The 26,292-nt window shown below is 63.9% G+C and overlaps 6 protein-coding genes across 6 annotated transcripts; all 6 read right to left on the reverse strand.

Annotated features, from left to right (window-relative positions):
• Positions 1-2,554: 2,554 nt before the first annotated feature.
• On the reverse strand, positions 2,555-5,713 carry LOC306804535 (uncharacterized protein; the record flags this gene model as incomplete). Its single annotated transcript, XM_079311274.1, has 7 exons — positions 5,697-5,713; positions 5,144-5,311; positions 4,676-4,740; positions 4,239-4,562; positions 3,564-3,817; positions 3,200-3,335; positions 2,555-2,971 (listed from the first exon to the last, which is right to left on the reverse strand). The coding sequence occupies exons 2-7, from the start codon at positions 5,259-5,261 to the stop codon at positions 2,555-2,557; spliced, it is 1,314 nt and encodes a 437-aa protein (XP_079167400.1). The 5' UTR covers positions 5,262-5,311; positions 5,697-5,713.
• Positions 5,714-13,830: 8,117 nt separating this feature from the next.
• On the reverse strand, positions 13,831-14,955 carry LOC306804536 (uncharacterized protein; the record flags this gene model as incomplete). Its single annotated transcript, XM_079311275.1, has 3 exons — positions 14,669-14,955; positions 14,304-14,439; positions 13,831-14,076 (listed from the first exon to the last, which is right to left on the reverse strand). Exons 1-3 carry the CDS (start codon positions 14,806-14,808, stop codon positions 13,831-13,833), a joined length of 522 nt encoding a protein of 173 aa, XP_079167401.1. The 5' UTR covers positions 14,809-14,955.
• A 312-nt stretch (positions 14,956-15,267) lies between these two features.
• On the reverse strand, positions 15,268-16,806 carry LOC306804537 (uncharacterized protein; the record flags this gene model as incomplete). The annotated part of the gene is made up of 4 exons (XM_079311276.1): positions 16,790-16,806; positions 16,236-16,403; positions 15,783-15,847; positions 15,268-15,669 (listed from the first exon to the last, which is right to left on the reverse strand). The coding sequence occupies exons 2-4, from the start codon at positions 16,351-16,353 to the stop codon at positions 15,268-15,270; spliced, it is 585 nt and encodes a 194-aa protein (XP_079167402.1). The 5' UTR covers positions 16,354-16,403; positions 16,790-16,806.
• Positions 16,807-17,751: 945 nt separating this feature from the next.
• Positions 17,752-20,463, reverse strand: LOC306804730 (maestro heat-like repeat-containing protein family member 6). The gene is made up of 6 exons (XM_079311682.1): positions 20,177-20,463; positions 19,812-19,947; positions 19,396-19,583; positions 19,171-19,308; positions 18,780-18,894; positions 17,752-17,920 (listed from the first exon to the last, which is right to left on the reverse strand). The coding sequence occupies exons 1-6, from the start codon at positions 20,314-20,316 to the stop codon at positions 17,783-17,785; spliced, it is 855 nt and encodes a 284-aa protein (XP_079167808.1). The 5' UTR covers positions 20,317-20,463; the 3' UTR covers positions 17,752-17,782.
• Positions 20,464-20,774: 311 nt separating this feature from the next.
• Positions 20,775-22,405, reverse strand: LOC306804538 (uncharacterized protein; the record flags this gene model as incomplete). Its single annotated transcript, XM_079311277.1, has 4 exons — positions 22,389-22,405; positions 21,836-22,003; positions 21,290-21,354; positions 20,775-21,176 (listed from the first exon to the last, which is right to left on the reverse strand). The coding sequence occupies exons 2-4, from the start codon at positions 21,951-21,953 to the stop codon at positions 20,775-20,777; spliced, it is 585 nt and encodes a 194-aa protein (XP_079167403.1). The 5' UTR covers positions 21,954-22,003; positions 22,389-22,405.
• Positions 22,406-23,381: 976 nt separating this feature from the next.
• On the reverse strand, positions 23,382-26,062 carry LOC306804539 (maestro heat-like repeat-containing protein family member 6; the record flags this gene model as incomplete). Its single annotated transcript, XM_079311278.1, has 6 exons — positions 25,776-26,062; positions 25,411-25,546; positions 24,995-25,182; positions 24,770-24,907; positions 24,379-24,493; positions 23,382-23,519 (listed from the first exon to the last, which is right to left on the reverse strand). The coding sequence occupies exons 1-6, from the start codon at positions 25,913-25,915 to the stop codon at positions 23,382-23,384; spliced, it is 855 nt and encodes a 284-aa protein (XP_079167404.1). The 5' UTR covers positions 25,916-26,062.
• Between the last annotated feature and the right edge of the window lie 230 nt (positions 26,063-26,292).

The raw sequence follows: 26,292 nt of genomic DNA on the forward strand, positions 1-26,292 counted from the left end.
CTGTGAGTCCCACGGCCTGGCCACGAGGGCACCGGCCGCAGGGATGGCAGATGCTTCAAAGAGCTCCGAGACACGGAGTGGCGCAGTCTGGCCGCGAGGCCAGCCGCAGGAGTAGTGCTTGGCAAAGCTCCGGTCAGGCACGATCGAGCTGGCTCTGGAGGTGTCGTCAGAGCTCCGCTCTCTGCGTCCTGTCCCGTCGCGAGCACCAAGCACTCTGGCGTGGCTGCGTAGCTGCCAGCACCTTGTGTCAAGCGCGTGTCACAAAGGGCCCTTGGACACCCTGTTGCACTCGGTTCCACGGTCACTGTGCTCCACCGTGTCACAAAGGGCCTGGACACACCCTGCCACGGGCCCTGGGCCGCCCCCAGCCCACCCAAAGTGCCTCGGTGGCTAAGACAGCCCGGACACACCCAGACCGGCCAAGTGCTCAGGGAAGGACTCTGCACCGTGCCTGGCCCTTGCAGCGAGCTCGCTGGGGGGCCTGGAGCAGGGCAGGCACCAGCCAGCAAGTGGCAAAAGCATCTCGGCCAGGGTTAAAAACACACCAGATAGGGAAGATGGCATTAGTGTGTGCAATAAAGGTGTTTGAATTCAGAGCTCTTTGAAAGTGCTTTGGGGCTCTCAGCTGGGCAGAGATGGTGCGGCTCACACCTGTGCTCAAAGCAGGGGAACACACCCTGCTGCAGGCGCTTGGCTTGGGCTCCGCAGGACCTGGCAGATGCCAAAGCTGTTCTTCACAGCCTTCTCCCTTCCCACAACCTTCTGCTAAGGGCAAGGAGCCTCAAGGAGGCCCTGAAAGGAGTGCAGGGAGCCAAAGGGACACAGCCGCACCTACATCACTGGGGCTCCCGGGGAAGCACGACCTTTAACCTAACGCTGTTGTGCAAGGGGACCTGCAGGACAGGGACCTTTGCAGCCTGTGCTGCTCCTGTTGCTTTCTGTCTGTGCAAAGAGCACAGCCAGAAGAGAACGGCAGCAGGGCCCTGTGTGTGCCAGGGCTCAGGTTTGGCGCGGCTCAGGGCCTAAAGACATGGTGGTAACGTGAACAGAGCAAACTTTATTAAGGCAACGCGAAGCGAAGGGGTGAGCGGGGAGGCAAAACTGGGGATGGGCAGGTATGGGGGGCAGAGGAGAAAGGGAGATGGCAGGAGCTGCTGGAGCTTGCCACAGGCTCAGCTGTTACAATCAAGAGCTGTGCCTGGAGCTCCTGCTGCTCCGGTCTGCTCTTCAGCTGGCCCCGTCTTCAATGGCAAGGAGCGTCGCCAAAGGACGCTGGCTCTTCTGCCGCTTGGTTCTTGTCCGGCAGCTGCTGCGGAGAGCGCCAGGAGGGAAGGCTCAGCACGGGCTCTGCCCCTCGGCTGGGCCTTCCCTGCACCCAGTCCCAGCCCGCCGGCCCGCACAGCCCCAAAACTTCCCGGGGTAGAAAGTTTGCGGGCAGCGTCCAGTGCCCGTGGGCACAGAGTCTTACATTCTCAAAGTCTGGTAGGAGTGACTCAGCCAGCTCCGGGGCGGTGGCGCTGAGTATCTTTAGTTCTTCCTCCTGCGGTATATGGGCGAGCGGAGAGAGGGTCATCTCGTCCATCTCTCCACCTGCAGCACCCAGCTGCTCCTCCAGGTGTTGATACAGGCGCCGGATTTCTCCGCTCTGTGTGCAACACAAGGCTCTGCTGTGTAAATCCCACCCGGCTGCCTCAGGGCAGAGGCAGAGGCCTGTCCCGAGGCACTCAGGCGGCTGAAGCGGCAGGCAGGAGAGCTGGGAGCGCTGCCTCAGCTGCCAAATCCCACGCAGGCCCAAGGGCTGCGTTGCCCAGCCCCACGCTGCCAGCGCAGCATCAGCCACTGCCCCCTTCTCACCAGCGAGGGCTCCTTGCTGAGCATAACGAGGCCTCTGAGCCGCAGCTGCAGCCTGTCCCTGGTGTCGCTCGGCACGTGCCTGGACATGGCCAACAGGGCGCTGTGCCCGTGTTTGCTCATGTCCAGACACTCCAGGACCTGAAAGGCACAGGGCAGTGACAGGGACCCGGCCGGCAGCAGCGCGGAACCGCCTGGGGCCGGGGCCGGGCCCGGGCAGCAGCAGCGGGCGCGCACCGTGCCAGGCGGCTGCGGCTCCCAGAGGCCGGAGAGCTGGGAGGCAGCTCAGCCAGGCAGCGCTGGCCCTCAGGCTCACCTCCACCAAGAACGCCAGGGCCGGCAGGTCCCAGCGTGGCTGGCCCCAGATGGGCAGGCTCAGCAGGTGCGTGGCGATGCAGGGGCACAGGGGGCTCAGGCCTTGGCGCATCTCCCTGGCAGGGGGACAAAGGCACCAAGGCCCTGAGCCAGGCAGGCAAACCTCTGCCAGGACTGACTCGCAGAGCTGTGTGGTCTTTGCCCAGCACCCTGCGAGGGTATTTGGGCCCTGGGGGAGGCGGCTGCTCCTGGGCCCCCTCCTCTCCCAGCCTTTTCCAGGCAGCTCGGCCCTCCCTCGGTGCCAAGGCCCTCTGGCCCGCAAGCACGGGGACTGTGTGGGGCACTCCGGGCACAGGGCACCAATTCTGGCAGCACGCAGAAGGGGGTCTCACCTGGCCAGCAGCCCCACTGCGTAGTGCTGGGTGTGGGCACAAAGCAGGGTGTCCCAGACGTGCCTGTCCTCCAGAGCCGCCAGCATTTTGTCGCCGCCCAGTCGGCAGAGCAGAGCTTCATTGTCTGCCACTGCAAACCTGTGTGCAGAGCAAAGCAAAGCCCAGGTCACGCTGGGAGCTCTGGCCCTGGCCACAAGGGCGTGGGAAGGACAGGGCGACTGGCACCTTCTGGGGCTGCTGGGAAGGTGGTGCTCCTCCCGGCACGCTGCCCACACGTTCTCAAGGGCCTGGGGCATCTGCTCTGTGCTGCTGACAATTCGGAAGAGCAGAGCCACGAACAGGCGGGCCGAATGGAGGAGCATTGCTACGTACCACTCGGGCGCGTGGGCAGTCACCCACAGCACCACAGTTGCCTGCAAAAGACAAAGCAGCCCGAGGCAGCGCTCAGTGCCCAGGTGTCCGTGTGGCAGGGCCCCAGGGGAGACGCAGGGGGAGCAGCCGGCCTGCTGCCCCTGAGCCTGTCCCTAGGCCAGCTTCCAGCCAGCGCCCGAGGCTGGGAGCCGCAGGGCGCTGGGCAGAGCACGGAGAGCTGCTGGAGAGGGCACCTGGAGGGTGAGCAAAGGCCAGTGGCAGAAACTCACAGCCAGGGCAAAGACGGCCTCGTTGTCCTCTCTGGAGAAGAAGATGCTGGACTCCATCACAGAGAGCAGCGCTGCAAGCACCTCCTGCACCACCTGTACCGACGAGCCGATGGTTCTCCACATCAGGGTGGCGGCTCTGTGGGAACAGAGCTGTGCATCAGTAGCAGCCCCGTGCAGCTGAGTGGGGCCAGGTGACAGAGCCCCGGAGCCCTGAGGGGCAGGGAGGGAGCATGGCAGCAGGCTCAGCAAACAGGGGGGCCCGAGGGCCCCGGAGCTCTGTGCCTGACCCCACTGCACAGGCCGTGCAGGGCGATGGCCCCGAGGCTGGTGAGCCCTGAGCTGCCAAGGCACTTTGGCCCCGTACCCGTCACACGATGGGGCACAGCACAGGAGACCCATCACCACGTGGAAAGGGTGTTCTTCCGCCACTGTCACGAGGACATTTTGCAGCCCGGCATCCACCGTGACGCAGCCCATGAGACGCTGGTGAATGTCTCTCAGCATGGCTGGCACCTGGAGGGGGCACAAAAAGGACTTGGAGTGCTGTGCACGGCAGCGAGGCCCCAGCTTCCCCCAAGAAGCTCTTGCCTTCCCACCGCACTGAGCTGGCCTCAGAGGCTGGGGGGGCACAGGGCACGTGGCTTGAGGGGCCACACTGCTGCATTGCATTCACTTGGTTTGTGTAGCACTGAGAATGGTATCTCCCTGACTTCCCCTAGAGCCTGTCTTGTGGTTCAGTCCTTTCCCCTCCCCTTTCCCCTCCGCCCTAAGCTGACTGGCTGGGATCTGGTTTCCCTCCGCCCCTGGCGGGGGGTTTAAAGATTACAGCCGGGCATTTCTATTTCCTCCTTCTCCCTGGAAGCCATCCGGAAGAAAGGTAAGAAACCCCTTTGTGGCAAGGAGCCTCTTTTGTTCTCTTTTCTCCTTGCTGCAGGGCTCTGGGCTTCCTCCTAGTACTGAGCTAGCCAGAGGGAAGCCCAGATAGCTCTAGCACCAGACGATCCTGGGAGGCCTTCAGCCCTGGCCCCAGGGTGCCTACCTGCTCTGGAGAAAAAACATTTCCCTCTTGCTGGGAAATGTCCAGAGTGGGAGCAGGAGCGGCACTCTGGCTGAGCACGGAGCCCGTATCTGAGCTGCTCCATGCGAGGGTGTCTGTGCTGGCCATGCTCTCGGGGCGGGTCGTGCCAGCCATCGCGCTGCCCTCAGCCGCTGCCATGGCAGAGCCTGCTGCGCATGCAGAGGACTCTGTGCTGGCAGCAGGCTCTGCCTGCAGCTCGCTGGGCCTGCAGTCGGGCTGCGCTGTGCCCTGGCTCGCTGTGGCTCTGGTCTTCCTACGCCGATGGCACAGGAAGCTCCGCAGCAGCTGCAGCAGAACGAAGGGCGGTAAGGGAGGGACGCACCATGGAGCGCTCCCGGCGCGGTGCTGGCCCCAGCAGGGACAGCAGGCCCGGCCCAGGTGGGGATGGCCGCAGGTACCTGCACAGCTCGGCGGAAGCGGCCACGGGCGGGATCCTGCTCCTGTGTCCGGTCCTTCCCTGCATCTGGTACAGAGCGAGTGCAGCCAGAGGTGAGTGGCCCCAGGAGAGGGCAGAGAACACAGCCCCAGCCCTGCGCTGCCCGGCCAGGGACAGCCAGCAGGCCAGGGGACAGAGCACGGGCCGCTGGGAGAGCAGCCCCGGCCCCTGTGCGTAGGCATGTTCACAGAGGATGGGATGGGAAGGGATGGGATGGATGGGATGGGATGGGATGGGATGGGATGGGATGGGATGGGAGTGGGATGGGAATGGGAATGGGATGGGATGGGATGGGATTGGATGGGATGGGATGGGATGGGATGGGATGGGAGGGGATGGGATGGGATGAGATGGCGTGGGATGGCATGGGATGGGATGGGGCCAAGGTGGTTCTGAGCACCAGTCCTGTGGCCCAGGCTCTGCCACTCACCATCCTGCAGGGGTTGCAACTGCTCCGGCTCTTGAGGCAGCTCTGATGGGGCAGCTGCTGGGCCTTTCTTCTTTTTTCCCCGAAGGGTCTTGAACAGGCTGAATACTCTGCCTGCCATCTCGCTGTGTGACCTTGAGGGCTCCTTCGAGACGGATCCCTCAGAAAGGTCTGAGCAGCGAGTGTCGCAGTCGCCACTTGAAGGGGCCTGCGACAGGGAAACCTTTTCAAGGCTGCAGGACAACAAGTCCTGCGCTCTGCTCTCGAGGGCTCCTGCCGCAATGACAGGAGACTCCTCGTGAGCAACTGATGTCAGTGAGTCCCACGGCCTGGCCACGAGGGCACCGGCCGCAGGGATGGCAGATGCCTCAAAAGAGCTCCGAGACACGGAGTGGCGCAGTCTGGCCGCGAGGCCAGCCGCAGGAGTAGTGCTTGGCAAAGCTCCGGTCAGGCACGATCGAGCTGGCTCTGTGAGGTGTCGTCAGAGCTCCGCTCTCTGCGTCCTGTCCCGTCGCGAGCACCAAGCACTCTGGCGTGGCTGCGTCGCTGCCAGCACCTGTGTCAGCGCGTGTCACAAAGGGCCCTTGGACACCCTGTTGCAGTCGGTTCCACGGTCACTGTGCTCCACCGTGTCACAAAGGGCCTTGGACACCCTGTTGCACTCGGTTCCACGGTCACTGTGCTCCACCGTGTCACAAAGGGCTGCTTGGACACCCTGCCACGGGCCCTGGGGCCACCCCCAGCCCACCCAAAGTGCCTCGGTGGCTAAGACAGCCCGGGACACACCCAGACCGGCCAAGTGCTCAGGGAAGGACTCTGCACCGTGCCTGGCCCTTGCAGCGAGCTCGCTGGGGGGCCTGGAGCAGGGCAGGCACCAGCCAGCAAGTGGCAAAAGCATCTCGGCCAGGGTTAAAAACACACCAGATAGGGAAGATGGCATTAGTGTGTGCAATAAAGGTGTTTGAATTCAGAGCTCTTTGAAAGTGCTTTGGGGCTCTCAGCTGGGGCAGAGATGGTGCGGCTCACACCTGTGCTCAAAGCAGGGGAACACACCCTGCTGCAGGCGCTTGGCTTGGGCTCCGCAGGACCTGGCAGATGCCAAAGCTGTTCTTCACAGCCTTCTCCCTTCCCACAACCTTCTGCTAAGGGCAAGGAGCCTCAAGGAGGCCCTGAAAGGAGTGCAGGGAGCCAAAGGGACACAGCCGCACCTACATCACTGGGGCTCCCGGGGAAGCACGACCTTTAACCTAACGCTGTTGTGCAAGGGGACCTGCAGGACAGGGACCTTTGCAGCCTGTGCTGCTCCTGTTGCTTTCTGTCTGTGCAAAGAGCACAGCCAGAAGAGAACGGCAGCAGGGCCCTGTGTGTGCCAGGGCTCAGGTTTGGCGCGGCTCAGGGCCTAAAGACATGGTGGTAACGTGAACAAAGCAAACTTTATTAAGGCAACGCGAAGCGAAGGGGTGAGCGGGGAGGCAAAACTGGGGATGGGCAGGTATGGGGGCAGAGGAGAAAGGGAGATGGCAGGAGCTGCTGGAGCTTGCCACAGGCTCAGCTGTTACAATCCAGAGCTGTGCCTGGAGCTCCTGCTGCTCCGGTCTGCTCTTCAGCTGGCCCCGTCTTCAATGGCAAGGAGCGGGTCGCCAAAGGACGCTGGCTCTTCTGCCGCTTGGTTCTTGTCCGGCAGCTGCTGCGGAGAGCGCCAGGAGGGAAGGCTCAGCACGGGCTCTGCCCCTCGGCCGGGCCTTCCCTGCGCCCAGTCCCAGCCCGCCGGCCCGCACAGCCCCAAAACTTCCCGGGGTAGAAAGTTTGCGGGCAGCGTCCAGTGCCCGTGGGCACAGAGCCTTACATTCTCAAAAGTCTGGCAGGAGTGACCCAGCCAGCTCCGGGGCGGTGGCGCTGAGTATCTTTAGTTCTTCCTCCTGGGGTATATGGGCGAGCGGAGAGAGGGGTCATCTCGTCCATCTCTCCACCTGCAGCACCCAGCTGCTCCTCCAGGTGTTGATACAGGCGCCGGATTTCTCCGCTCTGTGTGCAACACAAGGCTCTGCTGTGTAATCCCACCCGGCTGCCTCAGGGCAGAGGCAGAGGCCTGTCCCGAGGCACTCAGGCGGCTGAAGCGGCAGGCAGGAGAGCTGGGAGCGCTGCCTCAGCTGCCAAATCCCACGCAGGCCCAAGGGGCTGCGTTGCCCAGCCCCACGCTGCCAGCGCAGCATCAGCCACTGCCCCCTTCTCACCAGCGAGGGCTCCTTGCTGAGCATAACGGGCCTCTGAGCCGCAGCTGCAGCCTGTCCCTGGTGTCGCTCGGCACGTGCCTGGACATGGCCAACAGGGCGCTGTGCCCGTGTTTGCTCATGTCCAGACACTCCAGGACCTGAAAGGCACAGGGCAGTGACAGGGACCCGGCCGCAGCAGCGCGGAACCGCCTGGGGCCGGGGCCGGGCCCGGGCAGCAGCAGCGGGCGCGCACCGTGCCAGGCGGCTGCGGCTCCCAGAGCCGGAGAGCTGGGAGGCAGCTCAGCCAGGCAGCGCTGGCCCTCAGGCTCACCTCCACCAGAACGCCAGGGCCGGCAGGTCCCAGCGTGGCTGGCCCCAGATGGGCAGGCTCAGCAGGTGCGTGGCGATGCAGGGGCACAGGGGGCTCAGGCCATGGCGCATCTCCCTGGCAGGGGGACAAAGGCACCAAGGCCCTGAGCCGGGCAGGCAAACCTCTGCCAGGACTGACTCGCAGAGCTGTGTGGTCTTTGCCCAGCACCCTGCGAGGGTATTTGGGCCCTGGGGGAGGCGGCTGCTCCTGGCCCCCTCCTCTCCCAGCCTTTTCCAGGCAGCTCGGCCCTCCCTCGGTGCCAAGGCCCTCTGGCCGCAAGCACGGGGACTGTGTGGGGCACTCCGGGCACAGGGCACCAATTCTGGCAGCACGCAGAAGGGGGTCTCACCTGGCCAGCAGCCCCACTGCGTAGTGCTGGGTGTGGGCACAAAGCAGGGTGTCCCAGACGTGCCTGTCCTCCAGAGCCGCCAGCATTTTGTCGCCGCCCAGTCGGCAGAGCAGAGCCTTCATTGTCTGCACTGCAAACCTGTGTGCAGAGCAAAGCAAAGCCCAGGTCACGCTGGGAGCTCTGGCCCTGGCCACAAGGGCGTGGAAGGACAGGGCGACTGGCACCTTCTGGGGCTGCTGGGAAGGTGGTGCTCCTCCCGGCACGCTGCCCACACGTTCTCAAGGGCCTGGGGCATCTGCTCTGTGCTGCTGACAATTCTGAAGAGCAGAGCCACGAACAGGCGGGCCGAATGGAGGAGCATTGCTACGTACCACTCGGGCGCGTGGGCAGTCACCCACAGCACCACAGTTGCCTGCAAAAGACAAAGCAGCCCGAGGCAGCGCTCAGTGCCCAGGTGTCCGTGTGGCAGGGCCCCAGGGGAGACGCAGGGGGAGCAGCCGGCCTGCTGCCCCTGAGCCTGTCCCTAGGCCAGCTTCCAGCCAGCGCCCGAGGCTGGGAGCCGCAAGGGCGCTGGGCAGAGCACGGAGAGCTGCTGGAGAGGGCACCTGGAGGGTGAGCAAAGGCCAGTGGCAGAAACTCACAGCCAGGGCAAAGACGGCCTCGTTGTCCTCTCTGGAGAAGAAGATGCTGGACTCCATCACAGAGAGCAGCGCTGCAAGCACCTCCTGCAACCACCTGTACCGACGAGCCGATGGTTCTCCACATCAGGGTGGCTGCTCTGTGGGAACAGAGCTGTGCATCAGTAGCAGCCCCGTGCAGCTGAGTGGGGCCAGGTGACAGAGCCCCGGAGCCCTGAGGGGCAGGGAGGGAGCATGGCAGCAGGCTCAGCAAACAGGGGGGGCCCGAGGGCCCCGGAGCTCTGTGCCTGACCCCACTGCACAGGCCGTGCAGGGCGATGGCCCCAGAGGCTGGTGAGCCCTGAGCTGCCAAGGCACTTTGGCCCCGTACCCGTCACACGATGGGGCAACAGCACAGGAGACCCATCACCACGTGGAAAGGGTGTTCTTCCGCCACTGTCACGAGGACATTTTGCAGCCCGGCCATCCACCGTGACGCAGCCCATGAGACGCTGGTGAATGTCGCTCAGCATGGCTGGCACCTGGAGGGGGCACAAAAAGGACTTGGAGTGCTGTGCACGGCAGCGAGGCCCCCAGCTTCCCCCAAGAAGCTCTTGCCTTCCCACCGCACTGAGCTGGCCTCAGAGGCTGGGGGGGCACAGGGCACGTGGCTTGAGGGGCCACACTGCTGCATTGCATTCACTTGGTTTGTGTAGCACTGAGAATGGTATCTCCCTGACTTCCCCTAGAGCCTGTCTTGTGGTTCAGTCCTTTCCCCTCCCCTTTCCCCTCCGCCCTAAGCTGACTGGCTGGGATCATTGTTTCCCTCCGCCCTGGCGGGGGGTTAAAGATTACAGCCGGGCATTTCTATTTCCTCCTTCTCCCTGGAAGCCATCCGGAAGAAAGGTAAGAAACCCCTTTGTGGCAAGGAGCCTCTTTTGTTCTCTTTTCTCCTTGCTGCAGGGCTCTGGGCTTCCTCCTAGTACTGAGCTAGCCAGAGGGAAGCCCAGATAGCTCCTAGCACCAGACGATCCTGGGAGGCCTTCAGCCTGGCCCCAGGGTGCCTACCTGCTCTGGAGAAAAAACATTCCCTCTGCTGGGAAATGTCCAGAGTGGGAGCAGGAGCGGCACTCTGGCTGAGCACGGAGCCCGTATCTGAGCTGCTCCATGCGAGGGTGTCTGTGCTGGCCATGCTCTCGGGGCGGGTCGTGCCAGCCATCGCGCTGCCCTCAGCCGCTGCCATGGCAGAGCCTGCTGCGCATGCAGAGGACTCTGTGCTGGCAGCAGGCTCTGCCTGCAGCTCGCTGGGCCTGCAGTCGGGCTGGGCTTGCCCTGGCTCGCTGTGGCTCTGGGTCTTCCTACGCCGATGGCCAGGAAGCTCAGCAGCAGCTGCAGCAGAACGAAGGGCGGTAGGGAGGGACGCACCATGGAGCGCTCCCGCGCGGTGCTGGCCCCAGCAAGGGACAGCAGGCCGGCCCAGGTGGGATTGCCGCAGGTACCTGCACAGCTCGGCGGAACGGCCACGGGCGGATCCTGCTCCTGTGTCCGGTCCTTCCCTGCATCTGGTACAGAGCGAGTGCAGCCAGAGGTGAGTGGCCCAGGAGAGGGCAGAGAACACAGCCCAGCCCTGCGCTGCCCGGCCAGGACAGCCAGCAGGCCAGGGGACAGAGCACGGCCGCTGGGAGAGCAGCCCCGGCCCCTGTGCGTAGTGCATGTTCCAGAGGATGGGATGGGAAGGGGATGGGATGGGTGGGATGGGAATGGATGGGATGGATGGGATGGGATGGGATGGATGGGATGGGATGGGATGGGATGGATGGGATGGATGATGGGATGGATGGATGATTGATGTGATGAGGATGGGATGGGATGGGAGATGATGGGATGGGATGGGAGGGGATGGATGGGAGGGATGGGAATGGGATGGGATGGATGGGATGGGATGAGATGGCGTGGGATGGCATGGGATGGATGGGCCAAGGTGTTTCTGAGCACCAGTCCTGTGGCCCAGGCCTGCCACTCACCATCCTGCAGGGGGTTGCAACTGCTCCGGCTCTTGAGGCAGCTCTGATGGGGCCAGCTGCTGGGCCTTTCTTCTGTTTTCCCCGAAGGGTCCTTGAACAGGCTGAATACCTGCCTGCCATCTCGCTGTGTGACCTTGAGGCTCCTTCGAGACGGATCCCAGAAAGGTCTGAGCAGCGAGTGTCGCAGTCGCCACTTGAAGGGGCCTGCGACAGGGGAAACCTTTTCAAGGCTGCAGGACAACAAGTCCTGCGCTCTGCTCTCGGGGCTCCTGCCGCAATGACAGGAGACTCCTCGTGAGCAACTGATGTCAGTGAGTCCCCACGGCCTGGCCACGAGGGCACCGGCCGCAGGGATTGGCAGATGCCCTCAAAAGAGCTCCGAGACACGAGGTGGCGCAGTCCTGGCCGCGAGGCCAGCCGCAGGAGTAGTGCTTGGCAAAGCCTCCGGTCAGGCACGATCGAGCTGGCTCTGTGAGGTGTTCGTCAGAGCTCCGCTCTCTGCGTCCTGTCCCGTCGCGAGCACCAAGCACTCTGGCGTGGCTTGCGTCGCTGCCAGCACCTGTGTCAGCGCGTGTCACAAAGGGCCCTTGGACACCCTGTTGCAGTCGGTTCCACGGTCACTGTGCTCCACCGTGTCACAAAGGGCCTTGGACACCCTGTTGCACTCGGTTCCACGGTCACACTGTGCTCCACCGTGTCACAAAGGGCTGCTTGGACACCCTGCCACGGGCCCTGGGGCCACCCCCAGCCCCCCCAAAGTGCCTCGGTGGCTAAGACAGCCCGGGACACACCAGACCGGCCAAGTGCTCAGGGAAGGACTCTGCAACCGTGCCTGGCCCTTGCAGCGAGCCTCGCTGGGGGGCCTGGAGCAGGGCAGGCACCAGCCAGCAAGTGGCAAAAGCATCTCGGCCAGGGTTAAAAACACACCAGATAGGAAGATGGCATTAGTGTGTGCAATAAAGGTGTTGAATTCAGAGCTCTTTGAAAGTGCTTTGGGGCTCTCAGCTGGGCAGAGATGGTGCGGCTCACACCTGTGCTCAAAGCAGGGGAACACACCCTGCTGCAGGGCGCTTGGCTTGGGCTCCGCAGGACCGGCAGATGCCAAAGCTGTTCTTCACAGCCTTCTCCCTTCCCACAACCTTCTGCTAAGGCAAGGAGCCTCAAGGAGGCCCTGAAAGGAGTGCAGGGAGCCAAAGGGACACCGCCGCACCTACAATCACTGGGGCTCCGGGGAAGCACGACCTTTAACCTAACGCTGTTGTGCAAGGGGACCTGCAGGACAGGGACCTTTGCAGCCTGTGCTGCTCCTGTTGCTTTCTGTCTGTGCAAAGAGCACAGCCAGAAGAGAACGGCAGCAGGGCCCTGTGTGTGCCAGGGCTCAGGGTTTGGCGCGGCTCAGGGCCTAAAGACATGGTGGTAACGTGAACAAAGCAAACTTTATTAATGCAACGCGAAGCGAAGGGGTGAGCGGGGAGGCACAAACTGGGGATGGGCAGGTATGGGGGCAGAGGAGAAAGGGAGATGGCAGGAGCTGCTGGAGCTTGCACAGGCTCAGCTGTTACAATCAGAGCTGTGCCTGGAGCTCCTGCTGCTCCGGTCTGCTCTTCAGCTGGCCCGTCTTCAATGGCAAGGGAGCGGGTCGCCAAAGGACGCTGGCTCTTCTGCCGCTTGGTTCTTGTCCGGCAGCTGCTGCGGAGAGCGCCAGGAGGGAAGGCTCAGCACGGGGCTCTGCCCCTCGGCCGGGCCTTCCCTGCGCCCAGTCCCAGCCCGCCGGCCCGCACAGCCCCAAAACTTCCCGGGGTAGAAAGTTTGCGGGCAGCGGCCAGTGCCCGTGGGCACAGAGCCTTACATTCTCAAAGTTCTGGCAGGAGTGACCTCAGCCAGCTCCGGGGCGGTGGCGCGGAGTATCTTTAGTTCTTCCTCCTGGGGTATATGGGCGAGCGGAGAGAGGGTCATCTCGTCCATCTCTCCACCTGCAGCACCCAGCTGCTCCTCCAGGTGTTGATACAGGCGCCGGATTTCCTCCGCTCTGTGTGCAACACAAGGCTCTGCTGTGTAAAATCCCACCCGGCTTGCCTCAGGGCAGAGGCAGAGGGCCTGTCCCGAGGCACTCAGGCGGCTGAAGCGGCAGGCAGGAGAGCTGGGAGCAGCTGCCTCAGCTGCCAAATCCCACGCAGGCCCAAGGGGCTGCGTTGCCCAGCCCCACGCTGCCAGCGCAGCATCAGCCACTGCCCCCTTCTCACCAGCGAGGGCTCCTTGCTGAGCATAACGAGGCCTCTGAGCCGCAGCTGCAGCCTGTCCCTGGTGTCGCTCGGCACGTGCCTGGACATGGCCAACAGGCGCTGTGCCCGTTTTGCTCATGTCCAGACACTCCAGGACCTGAAAGGCACAGGGCATTGACAGGGACCCCGGCCGGCAGCAGCGCGGAACCGCCCTTGGGCCGGGGCCGGGCCCGGGCAGCAGCAGCGGGCACGCACCGTGCCAGGCGGCTGCGGCTCCCAGAGGCCGGAGAGCTGGGAGGCAGCTCAGCCAGGCAGCGCTGGCCCTCAGGCTCACCTCCACCAAGAACGCCAGGGCCGGCAGGTTCCCAGCGTGGCTGGCCCCAGATGGGCAGGCTCAGCAGGTGCGTGGCGATGCAGGGGCACAGGGGGCTCAGGCCATTGGCGCATCTCCCTGGCAGGGGGACAAAGGCACCAAGGCCCTGAGCCAGGGCAGGCAACCTCTGCCAGGACTGACTCGCAGAGCTGTGTGGTCTTTGCCCAGCACCCTGCGAGGGTATTTGGGCCCTGGGGGAGGCGGCTGCTCCTGGGCCCCCTCCTCTCCCAGCCTTTTCCAGGCAGCTCGGCCCTCCCTCGGTGCCAAGGCCCTCTGGCCCGCAAGCACGGGGACTGTGTGGGGCACTCCGGGCACAGGGCACCAATTCTGGGCAGCACGCAGAAGGGGGTCTCACCTGGCCAGCAGCCCCCACTGCGTAGTGCTGGGTGTGGGCACAAAGCAGGGTGTCCCAGACGTGCCTGTCCTCCAGAGCCACCAGCATTTTGTCGCCGCCCAGTCGGCAGAGCAGAGCCTTCATTGTCTGCACTGCAAACCTGTGTGCAGAGCAAAGCAAAGCCCAGGTCACGCTGGGAGCTCTGGCCCTGGCCACAAGGGCGTGGGAAGGACAGGGCGACTGGCACCTTCTGGGGCTGCTGGGAAGGTGGTGCTCCTCCCGGCACGCTGCCACACGTTCTCAAGGGCCTGGGGCATCTGCTCTGTGCTGCTGACAATTCGGAAGAGCAGAGCCACGAACAGGCGGGCCGAATGGAGGAACATTGCTACGTACCACTCGGGCGCGTGGGCAGTCACCCACAGCACCACAGTTGCCTGCAAAAGACAAAGCAGCCCGAGGCAGCGCTCAGTGCCCAGGTGTCCGTGTGGCAGGGCCCCAGGGAGACGCAGGGGGAGCAGCCGGCCTGCTGCCCCTGAGCCTGTCCCTAGGCCAGCTTCCAGCCAGCGCCCAAGGCTGGGAGCCGCAAGGCGCTGGGCAGAGCACGGAGAGCTGCTGGAGAGGGCACCTGGAGGGTGAGCAAAGGCCAGTGGCAGAAACTCACAGCCAGGGCAAAGACGGCCTCGTTGTCCTCTCTGGAGAAGAAGATGCTGGACTCCATCACAGAGAGCAGCGCTGCAAGCACCTCCTGCACCACCTGTACCGACGAGCCGATGGTTCTCCACATCAGGGTGGCGGCTCTGTGGGAACAGAGCAGTGCATCAGTAGCAGCCCCGTGCAGCTGAGTGGGGCCAGGTGACAGAGCCCCGGAGCCCTGAGGGGCAGGGAGGGAGCATGGCAGCAGGCTCAGCAAACAGGGGGGCCCGAGGGCCCCGGAGCTCTGTGCCTGACCCCACTGCACAGGCCGTGCAGGGCGATGGCCCCAGAGGCTGGTGAGCCCTGAGCTGCCAAGGCACTTTGGCCCCGTACCCGTCACACGATGGGGCACAGCACAGGAGACCCATCACCACGTGGAAAGGGTGTTCTTCCGCCACTGTCACGAGGACATTTTGCAGCCCGGCATCCACCGTGACGCAGCCCATGAGACGCTGGTGAATGTCTCTCAGCATGGCTGGCACCTGGAGGGGGCACAAAAAGGACTTGGAGTGCTGTGCACGGCAGCGAGGCCCCCAGCTTCCCCCAAGAAGCTCTTGCCTTCCCACCGCACTGAGCTGGCCTCAGAGGCTGGGGGGGCACAGGGCACGTGGCTTGAGGGGCCACACTGCTGCATTGCATTCACTTGGTTTGTGTAGCACTGAGAATGGTATCTCCCTGACTTCCCCTAGAGCCTGTCTTGTGGTTCAGTCCTTTCCCCTCCCCTTTCCCCCTCCGCCCTAAGCTGACTGGCTGGGATCTGGTTTCCCTCCGCCCCTGGCGGGGGGTTTAAAGATTACAGCCGGGCATTTCTATTTCCTCCTTCTCCCTGGAAGCCATCCGGAAGAAAGGTAAGAAACCCCTTTGTGGCAAGGAGCCTCTTTTGTTCTCTTTTCTCCTTGCTGCAGGGCTCTGGGCTTCCTCCTAGTACTGAGCTAGCCAGAGGGAAGCCCAGATAGCTCTAGCACCAGACGATCCTGGGAGGCCTTCAGCCCTGGCCCCAGGGTGCCTACCTGCTCTGGAGAAAAAACATTTCCCTCTTGCTGGGAAATGTCCAGAGTGGGAGCAGGAGCGGCACTCTGGCTGAGCACGGAGCCCGTATCTGAGCTGCTCCATGCGAGGGTGTCTGTGCTGGCCATGCTCTCGGGGCGGGTCGTGCCAGCCATCGCGCTGCCCTCAGCCGCTGCCATGGCAGAGCCTGCTGCGCATGCAGAGGACTCTGTGCTGGCAGCAGGCTCTGCCTGCAGCTCGCTGGGCCTGCAGTCGGGCTGGGCTGTGCCCTGGCTCGCTGTGGCTCTGGTCTTCCTACGCCGATGGCACAGGAAGCTCCGCAGCAGCTGCAGCAGAACGAAGGGCGGTCAGGGAGGGACGCACCATGGAGCGCTCCCGGCGCGGTGCTGGCCCCAGCAGGGACAGCAGGCCCGGCCCAGGTGGGGATGGCCGCAGGTACCTGCACAGCTCGGCGGAAGCGGCCACGGGCGGGATCCTGCTCCTGTGTCCGGTCCTTCCCTGCATCTGGTACAGAGCGAGTGCAGCCAGAGGTGAGTGGCCCCAGGAGAGGGCAGAGAACACAGCCCAGCCCTGCGCTGCCCAGCCAGGGACAGCCAGCAGGCCAGGGGACAGAGCACGGCCGCTGGAGAGAAGCCCCGGCCCCTGTGCGTAGGCATGTTCACAGAGGATGGGATGGGAAAGGATGGGATGGGATGGGATGGGATGGGATGGGATGGGATGGGATGGGATGGGATGGGATGGGATGGGATGGGATGGGATGGGATGGGAAGGGATGAAATGAAATGGGATGGGATGGGATGGGATGGGATGAGATGGCGTGGGATGGCATGGGATGGGATGGGGCCTAGGTGATTCTGAGCACCAGTCCTGTGGCCCAGGCTCTGCCACTCACCATCCTGCAGGGGTTGCAACTGCTCCGGCTCTTGAGGCAGCTCTGATGGGGCAGCTGCTGGGCCTTTCTTCTTTTTTCCCCGAAGGGTCTTGAACAGGCTGAATACTCTGCCTGCCATCTCGCTGTGTGACCTTGAGGGCTCCTTCGAGACGGATCCCTCAGAAAGGTCTGAGCAGCGAGTGTCGCAGTCGCCACTTGAAGGGGCCTGCGACAGGGAAACCTTTTCAAGGCTGCAGGACAACAAGTCCTGCGCTCTGCTCTCGAGGGCTCCTGCCGCAATGACAGGAGACTCCTCGTGAGCAACTGATGTCAGTGAGTCCCACGGCCTGGCCACGAGGGGCACCGGCCGCAGGGATGGCAGATGCCTCAAAAGAGCTCCGAGACACGGAGTGGCGCAGTCTGGCCGCGAGGCCAGCCGCAGGAGTAGTGCTTGGCAAAGCTCCGGTCAGGCACGATCGAGCTGGCTCTGTGAGGTGTCGTCAGAGCTCCGCTCTCTGCGTCCTGTCCCGTCGCGAGCACCAAGCACTCTGGTGTGGCTGCGTCGCTGCCAGCACCTGTGTCAGCGCGTGTCACAAAGGGCCCTTGGACACCCTGTTGCACTCGGTTCCACGGTCACTGTGCTCCACCGTGTCACAAAGGGCCCTTGGGACACCCTGTTGCAGTCGGTTCCACGGTCACTGTGCTCCACCGTGTCACAAAGGGCTGCTTGGACACCCTGCCACGGGCCCTGGGGCCGCCCCCAGCCCACCCAAAGTGCCTCGGTGGCTAAGACAGCCCGGGACACACCCAGACCGGCCAAGTGCTCAGGGAAGGACTCTGCACCGTGCCTGGCCCTTGCAGCGAGCTCGCTGGGGGGCCTGGAGCAGGGCAGGCACCAGCCAGCAAGTGGCAAAAGCATCTCGGCCAGGGTTGAAAACCACCAGATAGGGAAGATGGCATTAGTGTGTGCAATAAAGGTGTTTGAATTCAGAGCTCTTTGAAAGTGCTTTGGGGCTCTCAGCTGGGCAGAGATGGTGCGGCTCACACCTGTGCTCAAAGCAGGGGAACACACCCTGCTGCAGGCGCTTGGCTTGGGCTCCGCAGGACCTGGCAGATGCCAAAGCTGTTCTTCACAGCCTTCTCCCTTCCCACAACCTTCTGCTAAGGGCAAGGAGCCTCAAGGAGGCCCTGAAAGGAGTGCAGGGAGCCAAAGGGACACAGCCGCACCTACATCACTGGGGCTCCCGGGGAAGCACGACCTTTAACCTAACGCTGTTGTGCAAGGGGACCTGCAGGACAGGGACCTTTGCAGCCTGTGCTGCTCCTGTTGCTTTCTGTCTGTGCAAAGAGCACAGCCAGAAGAGAACGGCAGCAGGGCCCTGTGTGTGCCAGGGCTCAGGTTTGGCGCGGCTCAGGGCCTAAAGACATGGTGGTAACGTGAACAAAGCAAACTTTATTAAGGCAACGCGAAGCGAAGGGGTGAGCGGGGAGGCAAAACTGGGGATGGGCAGGTATGGGGGGCAGAGGAGAAAGGGAGATGGCAGGAGCTGCTGGAGCTTGCCACAGGCTCAGCTGTTACAATCAAGAGCTGTGCCTGGAGCTCCTGCTGCTCCGGTCTGCTCTTCAGCTGGCCCCGTCTTCAATGGCAAGGAGCGGTCGCCAAAGGACGCTGGCTCTTCTGCCGCTTGGTTCTTGTCCGGCAGCTGCTGCGGAGAGCGCCAGGAGGGAAGGCTCAGCACGGGCTCTGCCCCTCGGCCGGGCCTTCCCTGCGCCCAGTCCCAGCCCGCCGGCCCGCACAGCCCCAAAACTTCCCGGGGTAGAAAGTTTGCGGGCAGCGTCCAGTGCCCGTGGGCACAGAGCCTTACATTCTCAAAGTCTGGCAGGAGTGACCCAGCCAGCTCCTGGGGCGGTGGCGCTGAGTATCTTTAGTTCTTCCTCCTGGGTATATGGGCGAGCGGAGAGAGGGTCATCTCGTCCATCTCTCCACCTGCAGCACCCAGCTGCTCCTCCAGGTGTTGATACAGGCGCCGGATTTCTCCGCTCTGTGTGCAACACAAGGCTCTGCTGTGTAAATCCCACCCGGCTGCCTCAGGGCAGAGGCAGAGGCCTGTCCCGAGGCACTCAGGCGGCTGAAGCGGCAGGCAGGAGAGCTGGGAGCGCTGCCTCAGCTGCCAAATCCCACGCAGGCCCAAGGGGCTGCGTTGCCCAGCCCCACGCTGCCAGCGCAGCATCAGCCACTGCCCCCTTCTCACCAGCGAGGGCTCCTTGCTGAGCATAACGAGGCCTCTGAGCCGCAGCTGCAGCCTGTCCCTGGTGTCGCTCGGCACGTGCCTGGACATGGCCAACAGGGCGCTGTGCCCGTGTTTGCTCATGTCCAGACACTCCAGGACCTGAAAGGCACAGGGCAGTGACAGGGACCCGGCCGGCAGCAGCGCGGAACCGCCTGGGGCCGGGGCCGGGCCCGGGCAGCAGCAGCGGGCGCGCACCGTGCCAGGCGGCTGCGGCTCCCAGAGGCCGGAGAGCTGGGAGGCAGCTCAGCCAGGCAGCGCTGGCCCTCAGGCTCACCTCCACCAAGAACGCCAGGGCCGGCAGGTCCCAGCGTGGCTGGCCCCAGATGGGCAGGCTCAGCAGGTGCGTGGCGATGCAGGGGCACAGGGGGCTCAGGCCTTGGCGCATCTCCCTGGCAGGGGGACAAAGGCACCAAGGCCCTGAGCCGGGCAGGCAAACCTCTGCCAGGACTGACTCGCAGAGCTGTGTGGTCTTTGCCCAGCACCCTGCGAGGGTATTTGGGCCCTGGGGGAGGCGGCTGCTCCTGGGCCCCCTCCTCTCCCAGCCTTTTCCAGGCAGCTCGGCCCTCCCTCGGTGCCAAGGCCCTCTGGCCCGCAAGCACGGGGACTGTGTGGGGCACTCCGGGCACAGGGCACCAATTCTGGCAGCACGCAGAAGGGGGTCTCACCTGGCCAGCAGCCCCACTGCGTAGTGCTGGGTGTGGGCACAAAGCAGGGTGTCCCAGACGTGCCTGTCCTCCAGAGCCGCCAGCATTTTGTCGCCGCCCAGTCGGCAGAGCAGAGCCTTCATTGTCTGCACTGCAAACCTGTGTGCAGAGCAAAGCAAAGCCCAGGTCACGCTGGGAGCTCTGGCCCTGGCCACAAGGGCGTGGGAAGGACAGGGCGACTGGCACCTTCTGGGGCTGCTGGGAAGGTGGTGCTCCTCCCGGCACGCTGCCCACACGTTCTCAAGGGCCTGGGGCATCTGCTCTGTGCTGCTGACAATTCGGAAGAGCAGAGCCACGAACAGGCGGGCCGAATGGAGGAGCATTGCTACGTACCACTCGGGCGCGTGGGCAGTCACCCACAGCACCACAGTTGCCTGCAAAAGACAAAGCAGCCCGAGGCAGCGCTCAGTGCCCAGGTGTCCGTGTGGCAGGGCCCCAGGGGAGACGCAGGGGGAGCAGCCGGCCTGCTGCCCCTGAGCCTGTCCCTAGGCCAGCTTCCAGCCAGCGCCCGAGGCTGGGAGCCGCAAGGCGCTGGGCAGAGCACGGAGAGCTGCTGGAGAGGGCACCTGGAGGGTGAGCAAAGGCCAGTGGCAGAAACTCACAGCCAGGGCAAAGACGGCCTCGTTGTCCTCTCTGGAGAAGAAGATGCTGGACTCCATCACAGAGAGCAGCGCTGCAAGCACCTCCTGCACCACCTGTACCGACGAGCCGATGGTTCTCCACATCAGGGTGGCGGCTCTGTGGGAACAGAGCTGTGCATCAGTAGCAGCCCCGTGCAGCTGAGTGGGGCCAGGTGACAGAGCCCCGGAGCCCTGAGGGGCAGGGAGGGAGCATGGCAGCAGGCTCAGCAAACAGGGGGGCCCGAGGGCCCCGGAGCTCTGTGCCTGACCCCACTGCACAGGCCGTGCAGGGCGATGGCCCCAGAGGCTGGTGAGCCCTGAGCTGCCAAGGCACTTTGGCCCCGTACCCGTCACACGATGGGGCACAGCACAGGAGACCCATCACCACGTGGAAAGGGTGTTCTTCCGCCACTGTCACGAGGACATTTTGCAGCCCGGCATCCACCGTGACGCAGCCCATGAGACGCTGGTGAATGTCTCTCAGCATGGCTGGCACCTGGAGGGGGCACAAAAAGGACTTGGAGTGCTGTGCACGGCAGCGAGGCCCCCAGCTTCCCCCAAGAAGCTCTTGCCTTCCCACCGCACTGAGCTGGCCTCAGAGGCTGGGGGGGCACAGGGCACGTGGCTTGAGGGGCCACACTGCTGCATTGCATTCACTTGGTTTGTGTAGCACTGAGAATGGTATCTCCCTGACTTCCCCTAGAGCCTGTCTTGTGGTTCAGTCCTTTCCCCTCCCCTTTCCCCTCCGCCCTAAGCTGACTGGCTGGGATCTGGTTTCCCTCCGCCCCTGGCGGGGGGTTTAAAGATTACAGCCGGGCATTTCTATTTCCTCCTTCTCCCTGGAAGCCATCCGGAAGAAAGGTAAGAAACCCCTTTGTGGCAAGGAGCCTCTTTTGTTCTCTTTTCTCCTTGCTGCAGGGCTCTGGGCTTCCTCCTAGTACTGAGCTAGCCAGAGGGAAGCCCAGATAGCTCTAGCACCAGACGATCCTGGGAGGCCTTCAGCCCTGGCCCCAGGGTGCCTACCTGCTCTGGAGAAAAAACATTTCCCTCTTGCTGGGAAATGTCCAGAGTGGGAGCAGGAGCGGCACTCTGGCTGAGCACGGAGCCCGTATCTGAGCTGCTCCATGCGAGGGTGTCTGTGCTGGCCATGCTCTCGGGGCGGGTCGTGCCAGCCATCGCGCTGCCCTCAGCCGCTGCCATGGCAGAGCCTGCTGCGCATGCAGAGGACTCTGTGCTGGCAGCAGGCTCTGCCTGCAGCTCGCTGGGCCTGCAGTCGGGCTGGGCTGTGCCCTGGCTCGCTGTGGCTCTGGTCTTCCTACGCCGATGGCACAGGAAGCTCCGCAGCAGCTGCAGCAGAACGAAGGGCGGTAAGGGAGGGACGCACCATGGAGCGCTCCCGGCGCGGTGCTGGCCCCAGCAGGGACAGCAGGCCCGGCCCAGGTGGGGATGGCCGCAGGTACCTGCACAGCTCGGCGGAAGCGGCCACGGGCGGGATCCTGCTCCTGTGTCCGGTCCTTCCCTGCATCTGGTACAGAGCGAGTGCAGCCAGAGGTGAGTGGCCACAGGAGAGGGCAGAGAACACAGCCCAGCCCTGCGCTGCCCGGCCAGGGACAGCCAGCAGGCCAGGGGACAGAGCACGGCCGCTGGGAGAGAAGCCCCGGCCCCTGTGCGTAGGCATGTTCACAGAGGATGGGATGGGAAGGGATGGGATGGGATGGGAAGGGATGGGATGGGATGGGATGGGATGGGATGGGATGGGATGGGATGGGATGGGATGGGATGGGATGGGATGGGAGGGATGGGATGGGATGGGATGGGATGGGATGGGATGGGATGGGATGGATGGGATGGGATGGATGGATGGGATGGGATGGGATGGGATGGATGGGATGGGATGGGATGGGATGGGATGGGATGGATGATGGATGGGATGGCGTGGGATGGCATGGGATGGGGGCCAAGGTGGTTCTGAGCACCAGTCCTGTGGCCCAGGCTCTGCCACTCACCATCCTGCAGGGGTTGCAACTGCTCCGGCTCTTGAGGCAGCTCTGATGGGGCAGCTGCTGGGCCTTTCTTCTTTTTTCCCCGAAGGGTCTTGAACAGGCTGAATACTCTGCCTGCCATCTCGCTGTGTGACCTTGAGGGCTCCTTCGAGACGGATCCCTCAGAAAGGTCTGAGCAGCGAGTGTCGCAGTCGCCACTTGAAGGGGCCTGCGACAGGGAAACCTTTTCAAGGCTGCAGGACAACAAGTCCTGCGCTCTGCTCTCGAGGGCTCCTGCCGCAATGACAGGAGACTCCTCGTGAGCAACTGATGTCAGTGAGTCCCACGGCCTGGCCACGAGGGCACCGGCCGCAGGGATGGCAGATGCCTCAAAAGAGCTCCGAGACACGGAGTGGCGCAGTCTGGCCGCGAGGCCAGCCGCAGGAGTAGTGCTTGGCAAAGCTCCGGTCAGGCACGATCGAGCTGGCTCTGTGAGGTGTTGTCAGAGCTCCGCTCTCTGCGTCCTGTCCCGTCGCGAGCACCAAGCACTCTGGCGTGGCTGCGTCGCTGCCAGCACCTGTGTCAGCGCGTGTCACAAAGGGCCCTTGGACACCCTGTTGCAGTCGGTTCCACGGTCACTGTGCTCCACCGTGTCACAAAGGGCCCTTGGACACCCTGTTGCACTCGGTTCCACGGTCACTGTGCTCCACCGTGTCACAAAGGGCTGCTTGGACACCCTGCCACGGGCCCTGGGGCCGCCCCCAGCCCACCCAAAGTGCCTCGGTGGCTAAGACAGCCCGGGACACACCCAGACCGGCCAAGTGCTCAGGGAAGGACTCTGCACCGTGCCTGGCCCTTGCAGCGAGCTCGCTGGGGGGCCTGGAGCAGGGCAGGCACCAGCCAGCAAGTGGCAAAAGCATCTCGGCCAGGGTTAAAAACACACCAGATAGGGAAGATGGCATTAGTGTGTGCAATAAAGGTGTTTGAATTCAGAGCTCTTTGAAAGTGCTTTGGGGCTCTCAGCTGGGCAGAGATGGTGCGGCTCACACCTGTGCTCAAAGCAGGGGAACACACCCTGCTGCAGGCGCTTGGCTTGGGCTCCGCAGGACCTGGCAGATGCCAAAGCTGTTCTTCACAGCCTTCTCCCTTCCCACAACCTTCTGCTAAGGGCAAGGAGCCTCAAGGAGGCCCTGAAAGGAGTGCAGGGAGCCAAAGGGACACAGCCACACCTACATCACTGGGGCTCCCGGGGAAGCACGACCTTTAACCTAACGCTGTTGTGCAAGGGGACCTGCAGGACAGGGACCTTTGCAGCCTGTGCTGCTCCTGTTGCTTTCTGTCTGTGCAAAGAGCACAGCCAGAAGAGAACGGCAGCAGGGCCCTGTGTGTGCCAGGGCTCAGGTTTGGCGCGGCTCAGGGCCTAAAGACATGGTGGTAACGTGAACAAAGCAAACTTTATTAAGGCAACGCGAAGCGAAGGGGTGAGCGGGGAGGCAAAACTGGGGATGGGCAGGTATGGGAGGCAGAGGAGAAAGGGAGATGGCAGGAGCTGCTGGAGCTTGCCACAGGCTCAGCTGTTACAATCCAGAGCTGTGCCTGGAGCTCCTGCTGCTCCGGTCTGCTCTTCAGCTGGCCCCGTCTTCAATGGCAAGGAGCGGTCGCCAAAGGACGCTGGCTCTTCTGCCGCTTGGTTCTTGTCCGGCAGCTGCTGCGGAGAGCGCCAGGAGGGAAGGCTCAGCACGGGCTCTGCCCCTCGGCCGGGCCTTCCCTGCGCCCAGTCCCAGCCCGCCGGCCCGCACAGCCCCAAAACTTCCCGGGGTAGAAAGTTTGCGGGCAGCGTCCAGTGCCCGTGGGCACAGAGCCTTACATTCTCAAAGTCTGGCAGGAGTGACCCAGCCAGCTCCGGGGCGGTGGCGCTGAGTATCTTTAGTTCTTCCTCCTGGGGTATATGGGCGAGCGGAGAGAGGGTCATCTCGTCCATCTCTCCACCTGCAGCACCCAGCTGCTCCTCCAGGTGTTGATACAGGCGCCGGATTTCTCCGCTCTGTGTGCAACACAAGGCTCTGCTGTGTAAATCCCACTCGGCTGCCTCAGGGCAGAGGCAGAGGCCTGTCCCGAGGCACTCAGGCGGCTGAAGCGGCAGGCAGGAGAGCTGGGAGCGCTGCCTCAGCTGCCAAATCCCACGCAGGCCCAAGGGGCTGCGTTGCCCAGCCCCACGCTGCCAGCGCAGCATCAGCCACTGCCCCCTTCTCACCAGCGAGGGCTCCTTGCTGAGCATAACGAGGCCTCTGAGCCGCAGCTGCAGCCTGTCCCTGGTGTCGCTCGGCACGTGCCTGGACATGGCCAACAGGGCGCTGTGCCCGTGTTTGCTCATGTCCAGACACTCCAGGACCTGAAAGGCACAGGGCAGTGACAGGGACCCGGCCGGCAGCAGCGCGGAACCGCCTGGGGCCGGGGCCGGGCCCGGGCAGCAGCAGCGGGCGCGCACCGTGCCAGGCGGCTGCGGCTCCCAGAGGCCGGAGAGCTGGGAGGCAGCTCAGCCAGGCAGCGCTGGCCCTCAGGCTCACCTCCACCAAGAACGCCAGGGCCGGCAGGTCCCAGCGTGGCTGGCCCCAGATGGGCAGGCTCAGCAGGTGCGTGGCGATGCAGGGGCACAGGGGGCTCAGGCCTTGGCGCATCTCCCTGGCAGGGGGACAAAGGCACCAAGGCCCTGAGCCGGGCAGGCAAACCTCTGCCAGGACTGACTCGCAGAGCTGTGTGGTCTTTGCCCAGCACCCTGCGAGGGTATTTGGGCCCTGGGGGAGGCGGCTGCTCCTGGGCCCCCTCCTCTCCCAGCCTTTTCCAGGCAGCTCGGCCCTCCCTCGGTGCCAAGGCCCTCTGGCCCGCAAGCACGGGGACTGTGTGGGGCACTCCGGGCACAGGGCACCAATTCTGGCAGCACGCAGAAGGGGGTCTCACCTGGCCAGCAGCCCCACTGCGTAGTGCTGGGTGTGGGCACAAAGCAGGGTGTCCCAGACGTGCCTGTCCTCCAGAGCCGCCAGCATTTTGTCGCCGCCCAGTCGGCAGAGCAGAGCCTTCATTGTCTGCACTGCAAACCTGTGTGCAGAGCAAAGCAAAGCCCAGGTCACGCTGGGAGCTCTGGCCCTGGCCACAAGGGCGTGGGAAGGACAGGGCGACTGGCACCTTCTGGGGCTGCTGGGAAGGTGGTGCTCCTCCCGGCACGCTGCCCACACGTTCTCAAGGGCCTGGGGCATCTGCTCTGTGCTGCTGACAATTCGGAAGAGCAGAGCCACGAACAGGCGGGCCGAATGGAGGAGCATTGCTACGTACCACTCGGGCGCGTGGGCAGTCACCCACAGCACCACAGTTGCCTGCAAAAGACAAAGCAGCCCGAGGCAGCGCTCAGTGCCCAGGTGTCCGTGTGGCAGGGCCCCAGGGGAGACGCAGGGGGAGCAGCCGGCCTGCTGCCCCTGAGCCTGTCCCTAGGCCAGCTTCCAGCCAGCGCCCGAGGCTGGGAGCCGCAAGGCGCTGGGCAGAGCACGGAGAGCTGCTGGAGAGGGCACCTGGAGGGTGAGCAAAGGCCAGTGGCAGAAACTCACAGCCAGGGCAAAGACGGCCTCGTTGTCCTCTCTGGAGAAGAAGATGCTGGACTCCATCACAGAGAGCAGCGCTGCAAGCACCTCCTGCACCACCTGTACCGACGAGCCGATGGTTCTCCACATCAGGGTGGCGGCTCTGTGGGAACAGAGCTGTGCATCAGTAGCAGCCCCGTGCAGCTGAGTGGGGCCAGGTGACAGAGCCCCGGAGCCCTGAGGGGCAGGGAGGGAGCATGGCAGCAGGCTCAGCAAACAGGGGGGCCCGAGGGCCCCGGAGCTCTGTGCCTGACCCCACTGCACAGGCCGTGCAGGGCGATGGCCCCAGAGGCTGGTGAGCCCTGAGCTGCCAAGGCACTTTGGCCCCGTACCCGTCACACGATGGGGCACAGCACAGGAGACCCATCACCACGTGGAAAGGGTGTTCTTCCGCCACTGTCACGAGGACATTTTGCAGCCCGGCATCCACCGTGACGCAGCCCATGAGACGCTGGTGAATGTCTCTCAGCATGGCTGGCACCTGGAGGGGGCACAAAAAGGACTTGGAGTGCTGTGCACGGCAGCGAGGCCCCCAGCTTCCCCCAAGAAGCTCTTGCCTTCCCACCGCACTGAGCTGGCCTCAGAGGCTGGGGGGGCACAGGGCACGTGGCTTGAGGGGCCACACTGCTGCATTGCATTCACTTGGTTTGTGTAGCACTGAGAATGGTATCTCCCTGACTTCCCCTAGAGCCTGTCTTGTGGTTCAGTCCTTTCCCCTCCCCTTTCCCCTCCGCCCTAAGCTGACTGGCTGGGATCTGGTTTCCCTCCGCCCCTGGCGGGGGGTTTAAAGATTACAGCCGGGCATTTCTATTTCCTCCTTCTCCCTGGAAGCCATCCGGAAGAAAGGTA

This window comes from Erithacus rubecula, assembly GCF_903797595.1.
Source record: "Erithacus rubecula genome assembly, chromosome: 8".
In the NCBI taxonomy this organism is placed as follows: Eukaryota; Metazoa; Chordata; class Aves; order Passeriformes; family Muscicapidae; genus Erithacus; species Erithacus rubecula.